Consider the following 22,327-nt stretch of genomic DNA (forward strand, 5'->3'; position numbering starts at 1 on the left):
GCAATGTAAAAGCCAATTTCAGAGGTCTCAAGGGGCTACAGGGGCTTTGTAGGTGGTGCTCAAAATTGACAAAAGTGCCAAGGGTTTTGTTATAAAATGTGAGACTGATCTGATCCATCACCCACATTTATGAGCTGCCTGAACTCTGCTACTGGTTACTGCCTTTTATCACACCGGTGATTACAAATTTACCACACAGCAAATAAAGCAAAGGTACAAAGTTGATCTTGGGCACACATTGCTGAAAGCACGCAGTGGGTGCCAGAGCTCCGGTGCTGCCCTGCTGTGGGTTTCCTTTGCTGGAGGCACTGACCTGATCCCTGCAGGAATGGCCCCAGGGCTCGGTGTTTCTCCACCAGTTGTGGTTCTGCTCCTGTCCCTGCTGGGTCTGGCTGCTGCTGGGAAGCTCCTGGTGGTGCCAGTGGATGGGAGCCACTGGCTCAGCATGCGGGAAGTTCTGGACATGCTCCAGTAGAAGGGACACGAAGTGGTTGTGGTGGCACCTGAAGTCACTATGCACATCAAACCATCAGAGAACTTTGTGATGAAAGTGTTCTCCATCCCCTACACAAAGGTAGAGATGGAGGGAGATTTCAAAGCATTTTTATACTCTTCATTTAAAGAGGGATCATCTGTGGAAAAATTTCTGAAAGTGTACAAACATATGAAAAGACTTGGTAATTTGGCAGTCAGCAGCTGTGAACAGCTCTTGCAAGAAAGAGCCTCATGTGCTATCTTGAGGGGAGCAAGTTTGATGTCCTTCTTACTGACCCTGTAGTACCTTATGGGATGATCCTGGCAGACCATCTTTCACTGCCTTCTGTGTATTTCCTACGGGAAACCCATGAGGGTTTGATGTCGCTCAGTGTCCTAATCCTCCTTCCTATGTGCCCAGGGCATTTACAGACCTTACAGACCGCATGAGCTTTCTCCAGCAGGTGAAGAATCTTCTCTTTGACACCCAAAACCTTTTCCTCTGTGATTTTGCCTACGACCCATTCTCAAAACTGGCTTCAGAGTTCCTGCAGAGGGAGGTGACTGTGCAGGATCTCTTACGCAAGGGCTCTGTTTGGCTCCTGAGGTTGGAGTTTGTTCTTGACTATCCAAGGCCTTTGATGCCCAATATCATTCCAATTGGAGGAGTACACTGTGCTCACAAGGGGCTGCCTCAGGTGGGTCACACTCTTTCATTAATTTCTGCTCTGATGGATTTCTGTCTTCAGGAGGCTTGAATCTTGTGTTGTAGATGGGAATCGAGTTCCTGCTTTAGCTGAGAGATCGGAGTCCTCATGAAACAAATTGTTTTCATCTCACTTTGTTGTTGACTTTGTACATCCTGTACATCCTGTACAGCTGCTGTAGGCAGCTGTTTCTTCTGGCTTTTAAAGGATTCTCAGTTGAAGGGAGTCACCAGGGTCTTCTGGTGAAGGTCTGTGGTGGATGTTGATGCCATCAGCAAAGGGATTGTGAGAATTTGTGGACAGTAAGACGAAGTCTTGGGTTCCTATAATGAACAACTCCAATAGGATGCCCAGAGAACCTTAAAAACTCCTTCCTAGCTCCAAAGCCCAGCTCTGATGCCTGGAGAAGGTCTGATTTGACACATCCAGCACAACATGACTGGCACTGAGGGAAGAGCTGCAGCCTTGTGCGTGGTACCAACCAATTAAATATGCCATGTGCTTGGATTCCCTGGGGTGCTGACAACATTCCTGGGCACAGTTCCTCCTAGAGAGCTTCCTCTGCTGATCCAGTGGTGAGTCTGGGAAGTGGCATGAGTCCTTTTGGCACCCTAGCATTCTCTTCATTCATGTTCCTTAGGATTTGTGGAGTGTAAGGTGGGATCACAAACCTGCTCTGGCAATTCCACCCATCCCCACATGTGGAGGTGGCTGTGATAGCTTACAGACATCCCCATGTACAATGGGATTGGCCAGGTGAGCAGTCCCACAACTCCACCACGGCTGGACACCATTGGTGCTTTGTCAGTGACCAAAATGAAGGCAAAATTAGGTCCTGAATTGTTCTGTGGAAAGTCCCTCTGAAAAGTGCTCATAATTTTCTGCTCAAACCTCCCAGCTCACAAAGCCAACCCTTGCATGCCCTGGGGCAGGTCTGGGGCTCTGGAAGTGCTGCTTGATGTGGGTCACATGTCCTGCAGAAACCTGGCATCTTCCTTCCAGCTTCTTTGTCTTCTCAGTCTAGAAACCAATTTAAGAGAGCTGTTCCACAGCTGCCGAGGGTTCTGGGTCTCCTAGAGATGAGTTTTCCAAGAGACAGGGAGAGGGGATAGGCCTTGCCTGGGGGAAAGGAGAAGCCTCTGCTGGTCCAAAGGCTGATGTGCATGTGACACATCTCCTACATGTGACACGTCTCCTGAGCATGCCGAAGGTCCATCCAGAGGGAAGGAATCCAAAGTGCAGTCCCAGAGCCACACCTGCCTCCTTCTTGGGGCACTCTTTATTATTCTTCTGATAGAGATAGATGGGAGTTATATGGTGATTCTATGGACTTGGCAGGAGTTCCATGCTTGTTCTGCAGCCTTTTATCATGTCAGGGATTACCCATTCACTGCCCAGCACATAAAATAAGGATCCGCAGTTGGGCTGTGGCACGGAGTTCTTGCAAGAGTGGAGCAGGTGCCAGTGCTCCAGTGCTACCACAGGTTTCCTTCCCTGGAGACACTGACCTGATCCCTGCAGGAATGGCTCCGGGGCTCAGTGCTTCTCCACCAGTTGTGGTTCTGCTCCTGTCCCTGCTGGGTCTGGCTGCTGCTGGGAAGCTCCTGGTGGTGCCAGTGGATGGGAGCCACTGGCTCAGCATGCGGGAAGTTCTGGACATGCTCCAGCAGAAGGGACACGAGGTGGTTGTGGTGGCACCTGAAGTCACTATGCACATCAAGCCATCTGAGAACTTTGTGATGAAAATGTATGGAGTCCCCTACACACAGGAAGAAATGGAGAAAGGTTTCAAAGCATTCTTTCAGGTTTCATTTGAAGAAGGATTATTTTTTGAAAGATTTCTTAAAGTATACAAAGGTATGAAAAGAATCACCGAATTTGGGGTCTCCAGCTGTGAGCATCTGCTGCAAAACAAGGAGCTCATCAGGTACCTTGAGGAGAGCAAGTTTGATGCCATCCTTACAGATCCGTTCATACCTTGTGGGGCAATACTGGCAGAGCATCTTTCACTGCCTTCCATGTACTTCTTGCGAGGAATCCCATGTGGGTTAGATTTTGATGCGACTCAGTGTCCCAAACCTCCTTCCTATGTGCCCAGGGTATTTACACACCTTTCCGACCGCATGAGCTTTCTCCAGCGGGTGAAGAATCTGCTCTTTGACATCCCAAATGTTTTCCTCTGTGATCTTGCCTTTCAACCCTACTCAAAACTGGCTTCAGAGTTCCTGCAGAGGGAGGTGACTGTGCTGGATCTCTTACGCAAGGGCTCTGTTTGGCTCCTGAGGTTGGAGTTTGTGCTTGACTATCCAAGGCCTTTGATGCCCAACATCATTCCAATTGGAGGAGTTAACTGTGCTCACAAGGAGCTGCCTCAGGTGGGTCTGTTGTTAATTCATGTTCTCTGATGGATGTCTGTGTTCGGAAGGGTGGAAATCTGTGTTGCTATAGGAATTGACTTCCCATTTCTAATGTGTGAGGTGAATCCTCGTGAAAGGAACTGTTTTCTTCTTACTTTGTTGCTGACTTTAATCATCCTATGTAGGCAGCTGTTCCTTCTGGCTTTTAATTGATGCTCAGTTGTAGGCAAACACCCGGGTCTTATAATGAGGGTTTGTGGTGGGACATAGATTGCACCAGCCAAGGGATCGTCAAAATTTGTGGATAGTAAGACAAAATGCAGGGTTTCTTTAATGGACAACTCCCTTGGGCAGTCTCAGAAAAGCTTAACAGTGCTATTTTGATTGACAAGCCTAGCCCTGATGCCTGGAGCAGTTCTGATTTGACAGAGCTTGACTGGCACTGAGGGTTTTGGTTTTGGGTACAGCGTTAGTTATGATGCCAACTTTGGGGTCCTGTGGATGCTGGCAAGAGCCCTGTGCAGTGTTCCTCCTAGAGACCCTCCTCTGCTGATCCAGTGGAGAGCCTGGGAACTTGGGTGAGTTCTTTTGGAGTTCTGGCTTTCTATTCAGTCCTGTTCCTTAGGATTGGTGTGCTTCAGGGTGGGATCATGAAGCTCGATATGTGGCAATTCCACCCATCCCCACATGTGGAGGTGGCTGTGACACCTTATAGACATCCCCATGTATAATAGGATTGGCCATGTGAGTGTCCCACAACTCCACCACGGCTGGACACCATTGGTGCTTTGTCAGTGACCAAAATGAAGGCAGAATTAGGTCCTGAATTGTTCTGTGGAAAGTCCCTCTGAAAAGTGCTCATAATTTTCTGCTCAAACCTCCCAGCTCACAAAGCCAACCCTTGCATGCCCTGGGGCAGGTCTGGGGCTCTGGAAGTGCTGCTTGATGTGGGTCACATGTCCTGCAGAAACCTGGCATCTTCCTTCCAGCTTCTTTGTCTTCTCAGTCTAGAAACCAATTTAAGAGAGCTGTTCCACAGCTGCCGAGGGTTCTGGGTCTCCTAGAGATGAGTTTTCCAAGAGACAGGGAGAGGGGATAGGCCTTGCCTGGGGGAAAGGAGAAGCCTCTGCTGGTCCAAAGGCTGATGTGCATGTGACACATCTCCTACATGTGACACGTCTCCTGAGCATGCCGAAGGTCCATCCAGAGGGAAGGAATCCAAAGTGCAGTCCCAGAGCCACACCTGCCTCCTTCTTGGGGCACTCTTTATTATTCTTCTGATAGAGATAGATGGGAGTTATATGGTGATTCTATGGACTTGGCAGGAGTTCCATGCTTGTTCTGCAGCCTTTTATCATGTCAGGGATTACCCATTCACTGCCCAGCACATAAAATAAGGATCCGCAGTTGGGCTGTGGCACGGAGTTCTTGCAAGAGTGGAGCAGGTGCCAGTGCTCCAGTGCTACCACAGGTTTCCTTCCCTGGAGACATTGACCTGATCCCTGCAGGAATGGCCCCAGGGCTCAGTGCTTCTCCACCAGTTGTGGTTCTGCTCCTGTCCCTGCTGGGTCTGGCTGCTGCTGGGAAGCTCCTGGTGGTGCCAGTGGATGGGAGCCACTGGCTCAGCATGCGGGAAGTGCTGGACATTCTTCATCAGAAGGGACACGAAGTGGTTGTGGTGGCACCTGAAGTCACTATGCACATCAAGCCATCTGAGAACTTTGTGATGAAAAGGCACTCCGTCCCCTACACACAGGAAGAGATGGAGAGAGATTTCAAGGCATTTCTACAGACTTCATTTGAAGAAGGATCTTTTGTGGAAAGATTTCTTAAGGTGTATGAAGGTATGAAAAAATTCAGCGAGATGTCAGCTGCTTGCTGTCAAGAGTTGCTGCAAAACAAGGAGCTCATCAAGTACCTTGAGGAGAGCAAGTTTGATGCCCTTCTTACTGACCCTGTATTACCTTGTGGCGTGATCCTGGCAGAGCATCTTTCACTGCCTTCTGTGTATTTCCTACGAGGAATCCCATGTGGGTTAGATTTTGAAGCCACTCAATGTCCCAATCCTCCTTCCTATGTGCCCAGGGCATTTTCACAACTTACAGACCGCATGAGCTTTCTCCAGCGGGTGAAGAATCTTCTCTTTGACACCCAAAACCTTTTCCTCTGTGATTTTGCCTACGACCCATTCTCAAAACTGGCTTCAGAGTTCCTGCAGAGGGAGGTGACTGTGCAGGATCTCTTACGCAAGGGCTCTGTTTGGCTCCTGAGGTTGGAGTTTGTTCTTGACTATCCAAGGCCTTTGATGCCCAATATCATTCCAATTGGAGGAGTACACTGTGCTCACAAGGGGCTGCCTCAGGTGGGTCACACTCTTTCATTAATTTCTGCTCTGATGGATTTCTGTCTTCAGGAGGCTTGAATCTTGTGTTGTAGATGGGAATCAGGTTCCCATTTTGGGTGGTTGGAAGTATGCTCAAGAATTTTTCTCTCCCTTTCCATTTGTACGTGGCTGTGCTGTCTCTCCTTACCTATAAAGTAGCTCTGCATTTGATGTTTTCATTTCACTTATTCAGAACTTTTTTGTGTAACTTTGTGTAACTTGGTACACTCTTAGTGCGTGATGAACAGGTCTGTGGGGCTGGCAAAGCCTTGCAGTCAGGTGTAATCCCTAATTAGCAAATTGTTGTAGTTGGGTCTGGTGTTTACTGAGAAATTCACCTCAGGCTTCTGTCCTTGCTGCCTCACTACTGTCTTTCTTTGACAGTGAATTTTTCTGCTTCTTCACGTGGGTATTTCCAAAGCTGGAATCTGGAAGAATGTGACAGCTTGGAAGCTCTTGAGGTGAGAACCAGCCTCTCTGTTTGCAGGCAGATCTCAAAAAATTTTGTCTTGGTGCTGGCTGTTTGAGGTGTAATAGCCAATTTCAGAGGTCTCAAGGGGCTACAGGGGCTTGGCAGGTGGCACTTAAAAGTGATAAAAGGGTCAAAGATTTAGTTATAAAACATGAGGCTGATCTGATGCATCACCCACATTTATGAGCTGCCTGAACTCTGCTGCTGGTTATTCAGCCTTTTATTGCACCAGTGATTATGAATTTACCACACAGCAGGTAAAGCAAGGGTTCAAATTTGGGCTGGGGCACAGATGCTTAAAAGTGTGGAGGGGTTTTGCCAGTGCTCTGGTGCTGCTGCGGGTTTCCTTTGCTGGAGGCACTGGCCTGATCCCTGCAGGAATGGCCCCAGGGCTCAGTGCTTCTCCACTAGTTGTGGTTCTGCTCCTGTCCCTGCTGGGTCTGGCTGCTGCTGGGAAGCTCCTGGTGGTGCCAGTGGATGGGAGCCACTGGCTCAGCATGCGGGAAGTTCTGGACATGCTCCAGCAGAAGGGACACAAGGGGCTTGCAGTGGCTCCTGAAGTCACTGTGCACATCAAACCATCTGAGAACTTTGTGATGAAAAGGCACTCAGGCATCGGTAAGAGATGGATGGAGAGATTTCAAAGTGTTTTTATACTCTTTATTTGAAGAGGGATCTTTTGTGGAAAGATTTCTGAAAGTGTACAAACACATGAAAAGACTCGGTGATTTGGCAGTCAGCAGCTGTGAACATCTGCTGCAAAACAAAGAGCTCATCAGGTACCTTGAGGAGAACAAGTTCGATGCCCTTCTTACTGACCCTGTATTACCTTATGGGATGATCCTGGCAGAGCATCTTTCACTGCCTTCTGTGTATTTCCTATGAGGAATCCCGTGTGGGTTAGATTTTGATGCGACTCAGTGTCCCAAACCTCCTTCCTATGTGCCCAGGGTATTTACAGACCTTACAGACCACATGAGCTTTCTCCAGCAAGTGAAGGAATCTTCTCGTTGACATCCCAAATGTTTTCCTCTGTGATCTTGCCTTTCAACCCTACTCAAAACTGGCTTCAGAGTTCCTGCAGAGGGAAGTGACTGTGCAGGATCTCTTATACAAGGGCTCTGTTTGGCTCCTGAGGTTGGAGTTTGTGCTTGACTATCCAAGGCCTTTGATGCCCAACATTATTCCAATTGGAGGAGTTAACTGTGCTCACAAGGGGCAGCCTCAGGTGAGTTAAAATCGGTCTTTAATTTGTGCTGTGATAGATTTCTGTCATCAGGAGCTTAAATCTGGTGTTGCACATGGAAATTAGGTTCCCATTTTGGGTGGTTAAAAGAATGCTAAAGAAGTTTTCTCTCCCTTTCCATTTGTAGGCAGCTGTGCTGTCTCTCCTCACCTATAAAGTGTGCTCTGCAATTGCTGTTTCCATGTCACGGATTCAGAGTCACTTTGTGTAATTTTGTGTAACTTGGTACTCTCTTATTGAGTCATGAACATGTCTGTGGGGCTACTAAAGCCTTGCAGTCAGGTGTAATACCCGATTAGCAAATTGTTGTAGTTGGGTCTGGTGTTTACTGAGAAATTCACCTCAGGCTTCTGTCCTTTCTGCCATACTATGTGTTTCTTTGCTGGTGGATTTTTTGCTTCTTCATGCGGGTATTTCCAAAGGTGGAATCTGGAAGAACGTGGCAGCGTGGGTTGAGAAGCAGCCTCTCTGTTTGCAGGCAGGTCTCTGAAAATTTTGGCTTGCTGCTGGCTGTGTGCAATATAGCAGCAAATTCTGGAGTCTGAAGGGGATTGTCTTGACTTGGTAGGTGGCACTGAAAGGCGACAGAGCTGCCAAAGATTTTGTTATGAAACACGAGGCTGATCTGGTGCATCCCTCGCATTCAACAGCTGCCTGAACTCTGCTGCTGGTTATGCAGCCTATTAACCCATCAGTGATTACACATTTACTACACAACAAACAAAATAAGAATCAAAAGTTAAGCTCTGCCAGAGATTACATAAAAGCGCGCAGTGGGCGCCGCTGCTCCGGTGCTGTTGTGCATTTCCTTTGCTGGAGGCACTGACCTGATCCCTGCAGGAATGGCCCCAGTGCTCAGTGCTTCTCCACCAGTTGTGGTTCTGCTCCTGTCCCTGCTGGGTCTGGCTGCTGCTGGGAAGCTCCTGGTGGTGCCAGTGGATGGGAGCCACTGGCTCAGCATGCGGGAAGTGCTGGACATGCTTCATCAGAAAGGACACAAGGTGGTTGTGGTGGCACCTGAAGTCACTTTGCACATCAAGCCAGCAAAGAACCTTGTGATGAAAATGTACCCAGTGCCTTTCACTCAGGAAGAAATGGATGATGTTCCCCAAGGATTAATTAAGGACGTATTTGAAGAGGGATCTTTTCTGGAGAGAATTACGAGACTTTATCAACGGGCAAAAAAAAACTCAGCTCTGTTTCTGGCCACCTGCACACACTTAATCCACAACAAGGAGCTCATGAGGTACCTTGAAGAGACCAAATTTGATGCTGTCCTTACAGATCCTTTTCTCCCCTGTGGGCAGATAGTGGCAGAGCACCTTTCCCTGCCTTCTGTGTACTTCCTGCAGCAAATGCCATGTGGTTTGGAGTATCAAGCCACCCAGTGCCCCAATCCCCCTTCCTATGTCCCCAGAGCATTTACAGACCTTACAGACCACATGACCTTTCTCCAGCGAGTGAAGAATATGATCTATCACATCCCAAATTTTTTTCTCTGCGATGTTGTCTACCATCCTTATGCAGAACTGGCTTCAGAATTCCTCAAGCGGGAGGTGACCGTGCCGGATCTCCTGCGCCAGGCTTCCATTTGGCTCATGAAGCTGGACTTTGTCTTGCAGTTTCCAAAGCCCTTAATGCCCAACATGGTTTTGATTAGTGGAGTAAATTGTGCTTATAAGAAGCTAAATCAGGTGGGTCATGCTCTGTTTTCTCTTGTTGTTCTTGCAGGCTTTGGAAATCTTGGGGAAGCTGAAACACAGCTTTGGTCAGGAAGGTGGATTTGGAACTGCTCGTGCTTTGCAGAGAGGTGCTGGTTGTGGTATCAGTAAAGGATTATCAGAGTAGAAAGGTGGGGAAAGTGTTGTATATGGAATTAGCTCTGGGAGACTCCCCATTGGTCCTGTGCCTCTGCTCCAAGTCAGCTTTGGCTTTGGAGTAGGTTCCTCAGAGCCCCTTCCAAGGGGAGTTGCTGTTGCTGTGATGCAAGACACAGTTTTAATTGAGGACGTGTTCATTTATCCTCTGGTCCACTCTGGCTGGTTTCCTCTACAACTGTGTCCTCTTTTTCTCTTTTCATGAAGGATTTGCAATGCTTTGAATTGCCATTGGCTCATCAAACATTGTCATCTGGAAGGACATTTGAGGTCTCTCTGAGAACCTCCTTTCAAAACATGTCCAATTAGGTCAGGATGTTCCTGTCTTTGTCTTGTCCAATTTTATGTGTCCCTACAATCTCTAATTTGCTGTGACTTTGTGTATATTGGTACTCTCTTAGTGGGTGATGAATGGGTCTGTGGGGCTGGCAAAGCCTTGCAGTCAGGTGTAATACCTGATTAGCAAATTGTTGTACTTGGGTCTGGTGTTTACTGAGAAATGCACCTCAAGCTTCTGTCCCTGTTGCCTCACTACGTCTTTCTTTGCCGGTGGATAATTCTGCTTCCTCACTCGGGTATTTCCAAAGGTGGAATCCAGAGTAACGTGGCATCTGGGACGCTCTCAGGTTGGGAAGCAGCCTTTTTGTTTGCAGACAGATCTCCGAAAATCTTGGCTTGGCTGTATGAGGTGTAACAGCCAATTTCAGACATCTCAAGGGGCTACAGGGGCTTGGCAGGTGGCACTCAAAGGTGATAAAAGTGCCAAGGGTTTTGTTATAAAACATGAGACTGATCTGATCCATTGCTCACATTTATGAGCTGCCTGAACTCTGCTGCTGGTTATGCAGCCTTTTATCACACTAGTGATTACAAATTTACCACACAGCAAATAGAGCAAGAGTACAAAGTTGGGCTAGGGCACAGATTGCTAAAAGGGTGCAGCGGGTGCCGGATCCTCAGTGCTGCCACAGGTTTCCTTTGCTGGAGACACTGACCTGATCCCTGCAGGAATGGCCCCAGGGCTCAGTGCTTCTGCACCAGTTGTAGTTCTGCTCCTGTCCCTGCTGGGTCTGGCTGCTGCTGGGAAGCTCCTGGTGGTGCCAGTGGATGGGAGCCACTGGCTCAGCATGAGGGAAGTGCTGGACATCCTTCATCAGAAGGGACATGAGGTGGTTGTGGTGGCACCTGAAGTCACTATGCACATCAAACCATCTAAGAACTTTGTGATGAAAAGGCACTCAGGCCCTCTCAGCACCCAGGAAGAGATGGAGAGAGATTTCAAAGTGTTTTTATACTCTTTATTTGAAGAGGGATCTTTTGTGGAAAGATTTCTGAAAGTGTACAAACACATGAAAAGACTCGGTGATTTGGCAGTCAGCAGCTGTGAACATCTGCTGCAAAACAAAGAGCTCATCAGGTACCTTGAGGAGAACAAGTTCGATGCCCTTCTTACTGACCCTGTATTACCTTGTGGGGTGATCCTGGCAGAGCATCTTTCACTGCATTCTGTGTATTTCTTACGAGGAATCCCATGTGGGTTAGATTTTGAAGCCACTCAATGTCCCAATCCTCCTTCCTATGTGCCCAGGGCATTTACAGACCTTACAGACCACATGAGCTTTCTCCAGCGAGTGAAGAATCTGCTCTTTGACACCCAAAACCTTTTCCTCTGTGATTTTGCTTTTCAACCCTACTCAAAACTGGCTTCAGAGTTCCTGCAGAGGGAAGTGACTGTGCTGGATCTCTTACGCAAGGGCTCTGTTTGGCTCCTGAGGTTGGAGTTTGTGCTTGACTATCCAAGGCCTTTGATGCCCAACATCATTCCAATTGGAGGAGTACACTGTGCTCACAAGGAGCTGCCACAGGTGGGTTAAAATAGGTCTTTAATTTGTGCTGTGATAGATTTCTGTCTTCAGGAGGCTTGAATCTTGTGTTGCAGATGGAAATCAGGTTCCCATTTTGGGTAGTTGGAAAAATGCTCAAGAATTTTTCTCTCCATTTGTAGGCGGCTGTGCTGTACCTTCTTACCTATAAAGTGTGCTCTGCAATTGCTGTTTTCATGTCACGGATTCAGAGTCGCTTTGTGTAATTTTGTGTAACTTGGTACTCTCTAAGTGAGTGATGAAGGGGTCTGTTGGCTGGCAACTCCAGGGTGTAATCCCTGATTAGCAAGTTGTTGTAGTTGGGTCTGGTGTTTACTGAGAAATTCACCTCAGGCTTCTGTCCTTGGTGCCTCACCTCATCTTTCTTTGCTGGTCCATTTTTATGCTTCTTTATGGGGTTATTTCCAAAGCTGGAATCCAGAGGAACGTGGCAGCTGGGGGGCTCTCAAGTAGAGAAGCAGCCTCTCTGTTTGCAGGCAGATCTCCGAAAATTTTGGCTAGGTGCTGGCTGTTTGTGCAGTGTAGCAGCAAATTCTGGAGTCTGAAGGGGATTGTCTTGACTTGGCAGGTGGCGCTGCAAGGTGACAAAGCTGCCAAAGGTTTTATTATGAAACACGAGGCTAATCTCATGCATCCCTCGCATTCAATATCTGCCTGAACTCTGCTGCTGGTTATGCAGCCTTTTGTGCCACCAGTGATTACAAATTTACCACACAGTAAATAAAGCAAGGGTACAAATTTTGGCTAGGGCACAGATTGCTTAAAAGTGCGGAGCAGGTGCCAGTGCTCTGGTGCTGCCACAGGTTTCCTTTGCTGGAGACACTGACCTGAGCCCTGCAGGAATGGCCCCAGTGCTCAGTGCTTCTCCACCAGTTGTGGTTCTGCTCCTGTCCCTGCTGGGTCTGGCTGCTGCTGAGAAGCTCTTGGTGGTGCCAGTGGAGGGTAGCCACTGGCTCAGCATGCGGGAATTGTTGGACACGCTCCAGCAGAAGGGACACGAGGTCGTTGTGGTGGCACCTGAACTCTCCTGGCATATCAAACCATCCAAGACCTTTGTGATGAAAATGTACCCAGTTCCTTTCACTCAGGAAGAGATGGATGAAGTTTTCAAAGGGTCAGTACAGATTTTTTTTGAAGAGGGACCTTTTCTGGAAAGAGTGATTAGACAGTATCAACAGGCAAAGAAGTCTTCTGCTATGTTCCTGGACATCTGCACACACTTAATCCACAACAAGGAGCTCATGAGGTACCTTGAAGAGACCAAATTTGATGCTGTCCTTACAGATCCTTTTCTCCCCTGTGGGCAGATAGTGGCAGAGCACCTTTCCCTGCCTTCTGTGTACTTCCTGCAGCAAATGCCATGTGGTTTGGAGTATCAAGCCACCCAGTGCCCCAATCCCCCTTCCTATGTCCCCAGAGCATTTACAGACCTTACAGACCACATGACCTTTCTCCAGCGAGTGAAGAATATGATCTATCACATCCCAAATTTTTTTCTCTGCGATGTTGTCTACCATCCTTATGCAGAACTGGCTTCAGAATTCCTCAAGCGGGAGGTGACCGTGCCGGATCTCCTGCGCCAGGCTTCCATTTGGCTCATGAAGCTGGACTTTGTCTTGCAGTTTCCAAAGCCCTTAATGCCCAACATGGTTTTGATTAGTGGAGTAAATTGTGCTTATAAGAAGCTAAATCAGGTGGGTCATGCTCTGTTTTCTCTTGTTGTTCTTGCAGGCTTTGGAAATCTTGGGGAAGCTGAAACACAGCTTTGGTCAGGAAGGTGGATTTGGAACTGCTCGTGCTTTGCAGAGAGGTGCTGGTTGTGGTATCAGTGAAGGATTATCAGAGTAGAAAGGTGGGGAAAGTGTTGTATATGGAATTAGCTCTGGGAGACTCCCCATTGGTCCTGTGCCTCTGCTCCAAGTCAGCTTTGGCTTTGGAGTAGGCTGTTGGTAATGGTGGAAGACACAGTTTGACTTGAGAATGTGTTCATTTATCCTCTGAGTGTTTTTCTCTACATTTGTGTGGGTTTGTTTGGGGTTTTATCAATGCTTTGAATTGTCATCCCCTCATCAAACATTGTCATCTGGAAGGTCATTAGAGGCATCTCTGAGAACCTCTTGTCAGAATATGTCCAGAGAAATATTGTTCCTTTCTCTGTCTTGTCAAATTTTAAATACCTTTTATAGTGAACACACCTTATTATATCCAGTTAATATCTGTATCTAGTTCACATTTTGCATGTTGCAACTTCTGATTGTTGCCTCTTGTCCTGTAATTTTCAATCTCTTTTTTTTTCTTTAACTTTTTGTCATCTCCTGCAGTCAAGCTGTAGTGCACCTGTCCTGGTGGTGGCACGGGATTATCCTATTCCAGAGGCAGAATTTTGCATTTGCCATCATTGACCTTCATGAGGCTCTTATAGGCTCCTTTTTCCAGCTTGTATGTCCCAGGCCAGTAATGCTCCTTAGTTAAATTCTCATCCAGCATCAAAAAAACATAGTATATGTTACTTTTTTCTTCTAAAATGAATGTTGGATTTACGTCAGCCTTTTTTTAATGTGTTTTCAAATAGATTTTGTGGTTTGCAGAGTATCTTAATAGATTCTATTTTTAATAATAACTATTCACATTGTTTTTTTCAGATATTTGCTTTACAAAATGCTGAGATGAGGCTGATATTTCAGAAAAAGCCCAATCTCACACACTAAAAATGGAGGATTCAAACTTGGCCCTCAGGCTAGAAAAGCAGAGATGGAATAAAGTGCACAGCTAAACTTATGAAAAAAATTATGGCAGGGGTCTGTAAAATCTGGATAATCATAGCTAAAGGCACAAGGGGAACTAGTAGTGTCTCCCAATATTTGTCTTGTGACTAATACTGAAATGCCGCAAGCTTCGAGCAAACAAAGGGGGTATTTTTCACACCATGCCCCAAAAAACCCCAAATCACCTCTCAAGAGCCACAGATTTTCTTTTTTGTAGACACACCCACTGAATTTTAAAGGGATTTAGGGGGTTAATAAGAGGTAGAGGCTGCCTGCCAGGATTTTTAGGCTTACAGGAGAGATAATCTTGGGTTCCCTTAGCTCGGATATTTGCTGTACTGTTTTCAGCTTACAACCTTGGCACTCAGTTCAGTGCTTATGCTTGACTTTTTCCTGCTATCTCACCTTTGAAATGGGCTGGACCTATGGACTTCAATCTCTGCAGTCATAAACATGTGGAGGGTGTTCATGTGCTGCTCAAAATCCAGTGTCACAACTTCTATGAACTTTTGCTGAACTTTTCTGAACTTTTTTTAAAAAAAAACTTTTCTGAGCTTGGCCTCAAGGGCTTGGGTTGAGGGTTTTTTTTAACCTCTTTAGTGTTGTTTTATAGAGTTTTGTATTAGTGTCTCATAGATGATACACATTTGGCTGAAATGTTAGCAGAACTTAACTAGGTGGGAGTGATTATATACCAAATAGGAGATTTGAGAGGCCTTTATGCAGGGTAAGAGTGTTTCTGCAACTCTGAGATTACTACCTGAGTATGTACTGCCACCTTAAGGCTTGTTTAATGCTGCTTCACCTCATTATTTGAGATCTTTTTACCACAGAAATGTGGAAATGCAGCCCTGGCAGGTGAGCCCTTCCCTCCACCTCCAGTAGTTTTTGGTCTGTCAGTGCTACCCCACTGCCAGCTAGAGCCACAGTTCTGCTTCACCAGCTGCAGAATGGGACTGCATCAAATCATGGAACTGTTAAGGCTGGAAAAGCCCTCTAAGATCACGATCCAACCATTAATCCAGCACTGCCAGGTCTACCACCAAATCGTGTCCTCAAGTGCCACATCCACACATTTTTTGAATGCTTCCAGGGACAGTGACTCCACTGCTGCCCTGGACAGCCCCTTCCAGTGCTTGACAACCCTTTCTATGAAGAAATTTTCCTAATAGCCAATCTAAACCTCCTCACTGATGTCTGAAATTCCTTCCTATTTAGTTCATTTTCCATAAACATTACAGTCTTTCTTGCTGGCTTTTAAGAACCCCTTTCCTTTAATAGGCCACATGGAGGACCTCCTCTCTCAATATACATTTTAGGACACACTAAGTCTTAATCGTGGAATAACACTTAGGATTAGCCTTAGAGTGTGTTTATCACACTCAAGTGCCTTTGGCAAAGGTAACTACTTCATGGATCAGACTTCCCATCATTCCAACCTGCTCCAAGAGAAGTCTTCCAAGCCTGGAGAAACTGCTCAGAGTTCACTCTGTTCAGGAGTGCTTGCCTGGGGGGGTCTAAAAGAATCTGTCTTCTCCGGCCAGCTCTTGTCCAGTTACCATTCCCGTATCTTGTATTGCTTTTGTAAACTTGAAAACTTTTGGCATCCAGCTTTTCCCTATCCATGTGGAATATGCCTTAATGTGCAGGTGAGATCTGCTTGGCCAGGCCTCTGTCCACATGTGTGGATTTCCACATACCACATACCACAGCCAAGCTGTCTGAAATTTGTGAATGGGACTGTTATTAAGAACTTTCAAACCCAGTTGTCCTGAACCTTGTCAGCCTTTCACCCTGAACTCCCATGGCCTCTCTTGAGCAAGAGCCATGTATTCTGCTGCATTATTGCTTTTCAGAAAGATGTATAGCCTTGAGCCACTCATCTGTGAACGCTGATGGCCCCTCTTGAGCACAAACTGTGCTTTCTGCTGTACCACTGTTGTGCTAAAAACGGTGAAAGGTGGTTGGTTAATGTGTTACCCAAACTGTGGTGACTCTGCTGCTCTGCGTGCCAGCTCCTGCTTGCCATGGAGAACATTCTCTGTGAGCTCCAGCCATGTTCCTGAGCAAAGGTTGGGGGTTTAGGTCTTGCACGTCAAACAGTCAAACACAATTCTTGTGATATAAGCTCTGTGGAGTGGCGATAAATTTGATTCCTGACTTGAATCTGGCCTGGGACAGTTGAGTGCACAGTGAGTCACTTGAAGCAACTTTGAGACAGCAAAACTTCTCCATGAATCAGCTTTATCTGCTGATTATTCTGAATAATTCGAGATAACTTAAATGCAGAGAGAAGCATAGGTGCCTCAATAGCACTTTAATCAAAGCTTTTATCAGCAATGTGGTTTTTGAACTCCAATAACCTGTATCATTTTGTAGAGATAAACATTATAGTCCACCATTATATAAATGTTACAAAGAGATTTTTCTTCATATGCTGCTGAACAACATAAGGAGGAGCAGCTCGTTTCTTTTCCTGCCCCATGACAGTTATGTGGAGGCACCAGGTACATGCTGGGCTTGTGCTTTTCTTTGCTTTCTGGAGTCTGGCAGATGGTGGGAAGCTCTTGGTGGTGCCTCAGGATGGAAGTCACTGGCTGAGCATGCGCATGGTCCTGGAGAAACTCTGGGAGAAGGGGCACGAAATTGTGGCCGTGGTTCCAGATGCTGCCTTGTTCTTGAAAAGCTCCCAGTCCTTCACCATCAAAACATACTCAGTGCCTTACACCCAGGAGTTTGTGGACCGATCCTACCAGGAGATGGGGGAAAAGACCATGGAATTAACGCTCTCTGTTTTACTCCGCAATATCTCAGAGATGACCAGCATGTTCTCTTCTGCTTGTCGGCATCTCTTATCTGACAAAGAACTCATGAAGTACCTCCAGGACAGCAAATTCGATGCCATCATGATGGATCCTGTGCTGCCCTGTGGGCCAATTCTGGCTGAGTATCTCTCCCTCCCCTCTGTGTACTTCATGCGTGGCCTTCCTTGTACCTTAGACTACAAAGCCACGCAGTCTCCCAGCCCTGTATCCTATGTGCCCAGGACTTTCTCATCTGCTTCCGACCACATGACGTTCCCAGAACGTGTGAAGAACTTCCTGATCGGGCTCTCAGAGCCTTTGCTTTGCCACCTCTTTTATTTGAACTACAGGAACTTGGCCTCTGAGTTCCTGCAGAGGGATGTAACCATGCAGGAGCTGTTCAGCCAAGCATCAGTTTTGCTGATGAGATACGACTTTGTTTTTGAGTACCCGCGCCCCATCATGCCCAACATGGTCTATATTGGAGGCATCAACTGTCAGCAAAAGAAGCCACTCTCAGAGGTTTGTTGTTGCTTTACCATGAGGGTGGTGTTGGTGCTTGTTCAAGATGTGCTTTTTTTAAAGTGTTTCCTGCAGTAATGTTTGTGCTTAAGGCAGGGTATGATCAAATCCCAGGATGGCATGGGAGTGGGAATCTTAGGCTTGCTGAAGGGTTTCTCTCCAGGAGAGCTTAGGTCAAGTTGTCACCATCACTCATGGCATGCTCTGTGTCCAGGTAAATGACAAAATAATTCTAAGTCAGAGGATTTAATATCCCTAAGGGATGTGGAATGCCAGTTAATTGCAGGAGACTTGATTGGACAGAAATTGGAAATACAGAATTAGTTCTGTGGATATACCCAGGCACTTTTGCTGTGCCACTGAACATGAAGCTGGGTGAAGCACAGAACATCAGGGGAGGGAGTCAGGCTGGATTTCAGGAAAAGGTTCTGGTGCAGGGGCACTGACCAGCCTGCCCAGGGAATGGTCACAGCCTCAAGGCTGCCAGAGCTCCAGGGGAGTTTAGACAGCGCTCCAGAGATGCACAGGCTGGGATTGTTGGGGTGTCTGTGCAGGGCCAGAGGTTGGATCAATGATCCTTGTGTGTTAGGATTTTCTAACTGAGGATATTCCATGATTCCATGTGCACCAACAGCCCAAAACCAGGGGTGTGCAAAGACGGCAGAGGGAGCTCTGTTGCCTCTGAATTTGTGCAAGCAGCAGTGCAAGATAGCAAATAAGAGGATGGTTGGAAAAGGAAGCCATCAGGATTGTAACTACTGTCCCTTGTTCAGATTCCCTTCATGCTGTGCAAATAGTGCAGATATCCTCAGTTTATTCTGCTTTCAGACTATTGTGGGTATTGCAACAGCAATTGCTCAGCTTACAACACTGTACTGCTGTAATTTCAGGGCTTTCACTTTGATAACTGCTGTGATAGAGCAACAAACCTGGAGATAAACTTTTACAACCCACTCTATATCAAACCTCTGTCAATCTTTGCTTCTTGATTATGCTCTGAGAGCACAAAGCAATCCAAAGGTCAGATCTGTGCCATGTTCCATGTCTAATCAGTGCAGTGGACTCAAGGCAGGGGGTTGGTCATTAACTGGATGTTAATCCTGTAGTGATTGCTGTGTCAGTCCCATTCATGGCTCTCATTCAGCCTCTCAGCCCCAAAGGCTGTTGGTCACTCCTCCCTCCTGGTGTCAGTCCAAACATTCAACTTCACCTCACGACACCCACTCACTGAAAGCCTTCCCTGCACACAGATCACAAACCCAATATTTACCCACAGTTAAAAATTACCCTGATTTCTGTCTGTTAAAAATTAAAACCCTACCTTAGTTAAAATTCAAGTGGTTCATTTCTCATCCCCAGCTGCAGTTTCACTGCTGTTCAAAACTTCGCTAGTGGCAGCAGGGAAATGGTTTCTTCAAAGCCAGGATTTCTTTCTCTTGCCTCTTGGGCTGTGTTTTTCCTGCTGCTGTGGGTCTCTGGTGAAGGTGGGAAACTTTTGGTCATGCCCATTGACGGTAGCCACTGGCTCAGCATGCGCCCGGTCGTGGAGAAGCTCAGGGACAAGGGACACGAAATCGTGGTGGTTGCGCCGGAGATAAATTTGCGGATCCATTCATCCCCATTTTACACCTTGAAAACCTACCCTGTGTCCTACACCAAGGAGTTTGTGGAGGCAGAGTTTAAACAGATGGGCCACAGGAGTTTCACACCTCAGCCCTTCTTGGAAAAACTCTCCAAAATTGCCAATTTCACAAGGATGTTCTTGGACTCCTGCAGGCGTCTCCTGTCTGACAAAGACCTGATCCAATACCTCGAGGGAAGCAAATTTGACGCTGTCTTTATGGATCCCTTCTTTCCATGTGGGCAAATAGTGGCGGAACATCTGTCCCTGCCCTCCGTGTACTTCCTGCGGGGGCTGCCGTGCAGCCTGGAATTCCAGGCCACAATGTGTCCCAGCCCTCCTTCCTACGTCCCACGGTTCTTCACGCGCTCCACGGACCGCATGTCCTTCCAGCAGCGCCTGGGCAATCTCCTGGCCACCCTGGGCAGCTCCCTGGCCTGCTCTGTCCTTTATTCCCCCTATGATCCCTTGATCCGGGAGTTCCTGCGGCAGGAGGCGACTGTGCCCGAGCTGTTCAGCCACGCTGCTGTTTGGCTCATGAAATACGACTTTGTCTTTGAGTACCCTAGACCCCTCATGCCTAACATGGTCTTGGTTGGAGGCATAGGCTGCACTCGGGAAAACAAATTGTCCCAGGTTAGTTCCCGTTTTTTCCCCGTTTAGCTGTGGGTGCGCTGCGAGCTCTCTCCAGGAGATGGAGCTCCCAGGCTGAAATAAATGATGCCAGGAGAAAGTGTCTGGGAATGGATTTTGCACCGCTGCATCCCTTGAGCAATGAGAGAAAAGTTACTTTGTGGGACACCTCTGCATTCCCAGTCAAACCTGCACCAAAAAAAAAAAAAAAAAAAAAAAAAAAAAAAAAAAAAAAAAGTCTTTTTCTTTTCCAATTTTTCTGTCTATTTCCATTCCCTTTTCCTTTTTTTCCCCTTTTTCCCTCTCTACAGCTTCCTTAAGAGGGACAGTGGAGGGACAGCTTCCATCTGTTCTCTCTGTGGCCAGGGACAGCATCCAAGGGAGCAGATGGAGCTGTGTCAGGGCAGGACCAGGAAAAGGTTCTTCCCCCAGAGGGTGCTGGGCACTGAAGAGGCTCCCCAGGGGGAATGGGCATGGCCCCAGGCTGACAGAGCCCCAGGAGCTCTCTGGAATGCACAGGGTGGGATTGTTGGGGTGTCTGTGCAGGGCCAGGGGTTGGACTCCATGATCCTTGTGCGTCCCTTCCAACTGAGGATGTTCCATGGACTTCAGACAGTTCAGGCAGGCCCGAATGAAATTCCCGTCACCAGTGAAGCAGCACTTCTGCCACTTTTGTGTAAAATACTTTGCCCTTTAACTGTATTTTGCTTCAACTGTGCCAAAATTCCTCAGAATGGGATATCTCCCACTTTCAATTAAGAAATCCTCCTATTTCTCTTATTTTTCCATGAGTCTCCACTGCAGATATTTTGTAAAAGTATGAGCAGGTGTTGATTAAAACCACTACTAAAATAATCTGTGTATCCCCAAAGCAGGGCTGCAAAGAGTTTCCTCATAGTAGGAGAATTTCTGAGCAGAAAGTCGGACCTTGGAACTCAAAAACATCTAAAAAAACAAAGTAAAGCTGATGTCCTGCAGAATATAAATAGGATTAAATATGCCTCGAGACAGCCACAAAAATAGGGAAAAGAGCATAATCTGACAGAGTCAGTCTCTGTTGTCCCTGCCCATGGCAAGGGGTTGGAATGAGATGATCTTTAAAGTCCCTTCCAACCCAAAGCATTCCATGGCTCTCTGGTTATCCCCTCAAATAGCCAGAGATAACATGGCAATTGCCAGACTTACAGGAACATTTAGTTCATTGTAGTTCCCTGATTTAACTCTGATGCCTGCAACAATTTCCTCCAGTTTTGCCTTTCCTTCCTTGGCTAAACTGAACAATTTTCTACTTCAAAGAATTTTTGCTCCAGCCTTGGGAGGCTGGAGCAAAGGTTTTTTTCTCCTTCATTAGAATCTTTTTGTTCCCGGATTCCAGTGCTAGATCTCCTTCTATTATTTAAATCACTCAAACAAAAGAGAGACAAAACTGGCAGCAGTTCAGTGTTATCATACCCAAAGCAGATACAATAAATCCAGATATTAGAAATTTGAGTTACCTGCTGTCAGAACCCTCTTCCAGGATTTTAATCCTCTCTTGCAGCTGCATGGCCTGAAAAGAAGAACATCAGCTCTGAATCCAGGCTTGGGTTAAATGTGCCCATTTTTACTTCCCCAAGACTCATTTGCTTTAGGATCATAGAATGGGTTTGGCTGGAAGGGACATTAAAGCCTATCCAGTCCCACCCCCTGCCATGGGCAGGGACACCTTCCACTATCCCAGGTGGTTCCAAGCCCCATTCATCCTCCCCTTGGACACTCCCAGGGATCCAGGGAGAGCCACGGCTTCTCTGGGCACCCTGTGGCAGGGCCTCGCCACCCTCACAGGGAAGGATTTCTTCCTGATATCTAACACAAATTTCCCATCTTTTGGTTTGAACCCATTACTCCCTGTCCCATCACTCCAGTTCCTCACAAAGAGTCCTTCTCCAGCTTCCTTCTGGGCCTCTTCAGGCACTGGAAAAGAGCTCTGGAGTCTCCACACAAAAATCTTCTCTGCTCTAGTATGAACAGCCCCAGTGTCCCAGCCTGTCCCCACAGGGGAGGTGGTCCTGTCTCCTTGTCAACTCCATGGTTCTCCTCTGGACTTGCTCCAACAGCCCCATGTCCTTCTCACATTGATGGCCCTGGAACTGGATGCAGGATTCCAGGTGTGGTCTCAGGAGAGGGGGAGAATCTCCTCCCTGGACCTGCTGGTTCTGCTGCTCTGGATGCAGAACTGTGGGTAACAACTCATTTTCTTGGTTCTAATTTTGTTGTGCTCACTGCTTGTTCTGTTGCCTTTTCAGAGAGTTTTGTGGGAACGTGGCAGCAGTTCCAGCCTCTGACAAGAGAAAGGACTTTGACTAAAGGCTTGCTTTCCTTTGGCAGGAATTTGAAGCTATGGTGAACGCCTCTGGAGAACATGGAATTGTTGTCTTCTCGCTGGGCTCCATGGTGTCTGAGATTCCCATGAAGAAAGCCATGGAAATTGCGGAGGGCTTGGGAACAATCCCTCAGACGGTACCAATTCCCTCTTCCCCTTCCAGCAGAGCAGCTCCACGCTGTTCTCAGGTCCTCCCTCCCTTCTCCTGCAGGGATCTGACG

At 47.1% G+C, this 22,327-nt stretch overlaps 2 protein-coding genes across 14 annotated transcripts in view; both read left to right on the forward strand.

Annotated features, from left to right (window-relative positions):
- LOC310911718 (UDP-glucuronosyltransferase 1A1-like) overlaps positions 1 to 22,327 on the forward strand; it is a gene marked incomplete at its 5' end in the record, with an annotated part of 75,550 nt that overhangs the window by 49,449 nt on the left and 3,774 nt on the right. For 7 of the 12 annotated variants that reach the window (XM_083865611.1, XM_083865603.1, XM_083865609.1 and 4 more), the window contains one exon: positions 22,112 to 22,243. In XM_083865611.1, the coding sequence (XP_083721737.1) occupies positions 22,112 to 22,243 (132 nt within the window). Of the gene's footprint in view, positions 1 to 2,474; positions 3,557 to 10,434; positions 11,382 to 12,192; positions 13,094 to 16,703; positions 17,491 to 18,843; positions 19,748 to 22,111; positions 22,244 to 22,327 lie in introns of those variants that run through there. The other 5 variants (XM_083865600.1, XM_083865605.1, XM_083865606.1 and 2 more) reach the window with 5 other exon arrangements.
- LOC310911719 (UDP-glucuronosyltransferase 1A1-like) lies at positions 4,377 to 22,131 on the forward strand. Of its 2 annotated transcripts, XR_014590584.1 has the most exons (3): positions 4,379 to 5,900; positions 6,306 to 6,382; positions 22,030 to 22,119. XR_014590584.1 is itself a non-coding variant. In XM_083865612.1 (2 exons), exons 1-2 carry the CDS (start codon positions 4,851 to 4,853, stop codon positions 22,066 to 22,068), a joined length of 1,089 nt encoding a protein of 362 aa, XP_083721738.1. In that variant the 5' UTR covers positions 4,377 to 4,850; the 3' UTR covers positions 22,069 to 22,131. The 2 variants fall into 2 exon arrangements, 1 of the variants encoding a protein (XP_083721738.1); XM_083865612.1 differs by lacking the exon at positions 6,306 to 6,382 and having other exon boundaries at positions 4,377 to 5,900; positions 22,030 to 22,131.

The sequence above is a fragment of the Zosterops lateralis genome (genome assembly GCF_965231275.1).
Source record: "Zosterops lateralis genome assembly, chromosome: 7".
Lineage (NCBI taxonomy): Eukaryota > Metazoa > Chordata > Aves > Passeriformes > Zosteropidae > Zosterops > Zosterops lateralis.